Raw genomic sequence first — 3,077 nt, forward strand, 5'->3', positions numbered from 1 at the left:
AAAAAAAAAAAGATTACATTGAGAAAATTCTTAACACATAGTGAAAAGAGACAATAAAAGGAGGTGTTTTTATTCAAAGGTATAACTGGATAAGTAGATTTGTTTACAACCATTCTTGTGAAATGCTTTTTAAAAAAATACAACCAACTTCTTTGCAAATAGCAGACACATACCTCAACTATGATTACCTAATTTTTGGTGGATAATGTACATGATTAGGCAGAAATAGGCAAGCTCACACTGGTAGATAAACTATCAAATACTCAGTCAAAACTCCGTTTGTGGCCCCCACTTCTTGATCGATTTCTATTCCCACTTCGTCTTCTACCATCTTGTCGACTTCCTGACCGACTCCCCTGTCGACTCTGTCTACCTGACCGGCCACTGGATCGACCACCTGACCGGCCTGACCGGCCTGATCGGCCACTTGACCAGCCCCTCCGTTGTCTGGAATTAGAAGACGATGTGTTTCCATCATAATATTCTTCAATTTCAGGTAATTTGGCCGGCACTGAGAGTATCCAGTCTGAATCATGCCATTCTGCCTGTTAGGGGAATTTTCAAGATTAATATAAATGCAAAATAGAATGCATAATCAAGCAGGTGAGTATAGGGCACTCATCTTGTATCCATTACCTGCTAGCTAAAGGATATCTATCCATTAAATTCAAAGTATCTGGAACAACAATGAAAACCAGAAAGTAACTAAAACAAAAACACTTTCAAAGCTCATTCACTAGAGTTCCTAAATTACAGTCTTAGGAGAAACTCTTAGATCCATTTCGAGACTCTAAATTCACACTCAGTGTATACATTCCAAAAGAGAGCACTATCTGGTTTCTTGGCACAAAGCAGATAGGCAACTAATAAGTCCTGCATTGTTTGCAGTAGGTATACTAACAGATGCAAGAAGTAAAAGAGCTGATGATGGAGATTAAAAACCTGTCAACACTAGCCAGGGACTAAAAAATACAGCCATTGGAAACAACTTGGTACTGCAGTAAACAATTCAAGATATATAAGTCAGCAGCTCATAAGAGCATCACTGTGTTATATCTTGCTACATTAACTTGTTCATTGTGATTATGAGTTGCCAAGGAAAGTTAATATCAAGACACCCTGTTAGTAAGGATGGGAAGAGACAAACACCTATACACACCACTGGTGGACTTGGCAATATATGACCAAAGTCTTAAAAACAAACAAATATTTTGGCCAAGCAGTCACCTTTAAAAATTCATCTTAAAGAGATAAACATGGCAATGAATAATGAATTAGCTATACTAATGTTCAGGGCAGTCCTATTTACTAATAGGAAATTTTTTTTTATTGAAATGTATACATATTTGTGAGAATATTTGTTCTCTTTTCTAGCCATTTGATAACATGCAGTTAAATTATTGTTAATTACAGATGCCTATCTCAATTTATTTTTAATGCATCCTTGGCATTTGGCCATATGGGTGGCCAACTTTCTTAACCAATGTCCTATTTTCTGAAATTTAGATTATTTCCAGTAATTTACTATTCCGTAATAAGTTGAAATTTCAGAAGGAGAGAGCAGAACTGTGGTTACTAGAGGTGGAAAAGGGGCAGGTTGGTTAATGGACACAAAACAGTTAGGAGAAATAAGTTACATGGGTATATAGTCAAGACAAGTAACTATACAGTTGGCACAGAAATGTGTCCTCAATATACTGAATTTTCTGAAAGACTTTTAAAAGAGAATCTCATTCTTGTTTCAAAATATGTATATAAATACACACGGGGATGGAATAAACAAATTCTTCACTGTAGGAATCTAGTGGACAACCTCTTTCTTCAACAGATAAAACAGAAGGAAATTTTTTAAAGAGAGAGAAAAGAGGGAAAACCTGTAGACTAAAAGAGACTTAAGAACATCAAATTACAATGTACAAACCTTATGGACCCTATATTAAAAAATATTTAGGAAACAACAGAGGAAATTTAAATACAAAATTGGATGATATTAAGTAATTATGGGTGGGGTTAATTATATTAATGATTTTTCTTTTAAGTCCTTAATATTTAAGTATATGGAAATATTTATGGCTGAAATAACTGAATGCCTAGAATTTGTATCAAAAGAATACAGGAGTGGGGAATTAGAAGTAGAGATGAAACAAAACTGACCCTAAATTAGTAATTGTTGAAGCTGGGAGATGTATATGTGGGGATTCATTATGCAACTCTATCATGTTTTTATATGTTTGAAATTATTTATAATAAATTTTTATGAGAAAGACTGGATATTTTATATTAAAGAATTCTTAATTGATTTAGGCATGGTAATGATATTGTGACTATGTTTTTTAAAAGTTCCCATATAGATAGATAGATAGATAGATATTTTTTAAGCCACTCAAATTTAGCAGTGGGGGGTTGTATACCAACTTATGTGACACAAATGTTAATAAGTTCTGATAACCCACCACCATCAGACCAGCCTTAAAAGTCCCCCTGTATTTTAGGGAAATATACCCAAGTATTTAACAAATAAAAATGTTCCCCCCTCCCCCAACAGATACAATTTTTAAAATACCTGTAACCTTTCTGACTCAGCTGTGGGAACATCAAAGCAAACACCCTAAAAGCAAAATAAAAATAGTTTTGATTAGATGATATGAGTTGATTTTTTATTAATAAACTAATGCTTGCTGATAATATTAGTTTTAAAAAAGGATTAGATGTGTCCCATGATTGCTTAGAGGATCAAAATAGATGATGCATAACAATGCATGACACAGAGAGACAATGTATTCTCTAATCTGAAAAGTAACTAAACACAATATCTAATCAGAATCTACTACTACTAACAAGAATCTAGAGTGTTCTTTAGAAGTCTCTGTAGATACTATAATGTTGTTCCATGTCTCTTGTAAAGTGATCCTTCTAATAAATTCCTTTTTTTTTTTTTCCTTTTTGTCTTTTTTACTGAGCGGTAACGGGATCGCAACCCTCCGTGTCGCACCTGTACCGGGGACCAGCAATGGGCTCGCAACCCTCGGTGTTACGCCCGCACCGCGCTCAGCCAGTGAGCGGGAACCGGTCTCCAC

The 3,077-nt window shown here is 34.9% G+C and overlaps 1 protein-coding gene and 1 long non-coding RNA gene across 3 annotated transcripts in view; one reads left to right on the forward strand and one right to left on the reverse strand.

Annotated features, from left to right (window-relative positions):
* Positions 1 to 41: 41 nt before the first annotated feature.
* Positions 42 to 3,077, reverse strand: part of DDX50 (DEAD (Asp-Glu-Ala-Asp) box polypeptide 50) — a 35,566-nt gene continuing 32,530 nt past the window's right edge. For both annotated transcript variants that reach the window (XM_008578474.1, XM_008578475.1), the window contains 2 exons: positions 2,564 to 2,608; positions 42 to 545 (listed from right to left, as the gene is read on the reverse strand). In XM_008578474.1, coding sequence (XP_008576696.1) covers positions 264 to 545; positions 2,564 to 2,608 — 327 coding nt within the window. In that variant the 3' untranslated portion in view covers positions 42 to 263. The remainder of the gene's footprint in view (positions 546 to 2,563; positions 2,609 to 3,077) is intronic.
* Positions 413 to 3,077, forward strand: part of LOC103595141 — an 8,595-nt gene continuing 5,930 nt past the window's right edge. Inside the window, exon 1 of the long non-coding RNA XR_550915.1 lies at positions 413 to 496. This is a non-coding gene — a long non-coding RNA (uncharacterized LOC103595141). The remainder of the gene's footprint in view (positions 497 to 3,077) is intronic.

Source organism: Galeopterus variegatus, unplaced genomic scaffold (genome assembly GCF_000696425.1).
Source record: "Galeopterus variegatus unplaced genomic scaffold, G_variegatus-3.0.2 Scaffold1691, whole genome shotgun sequence".
Classification (NCBI taxonomy): Eukaryota; Metazoa; Chordata; class Mammalia; order Dermoptera; family Cynocephalidae; genus Galeopterus; species Galeopterus variegatus.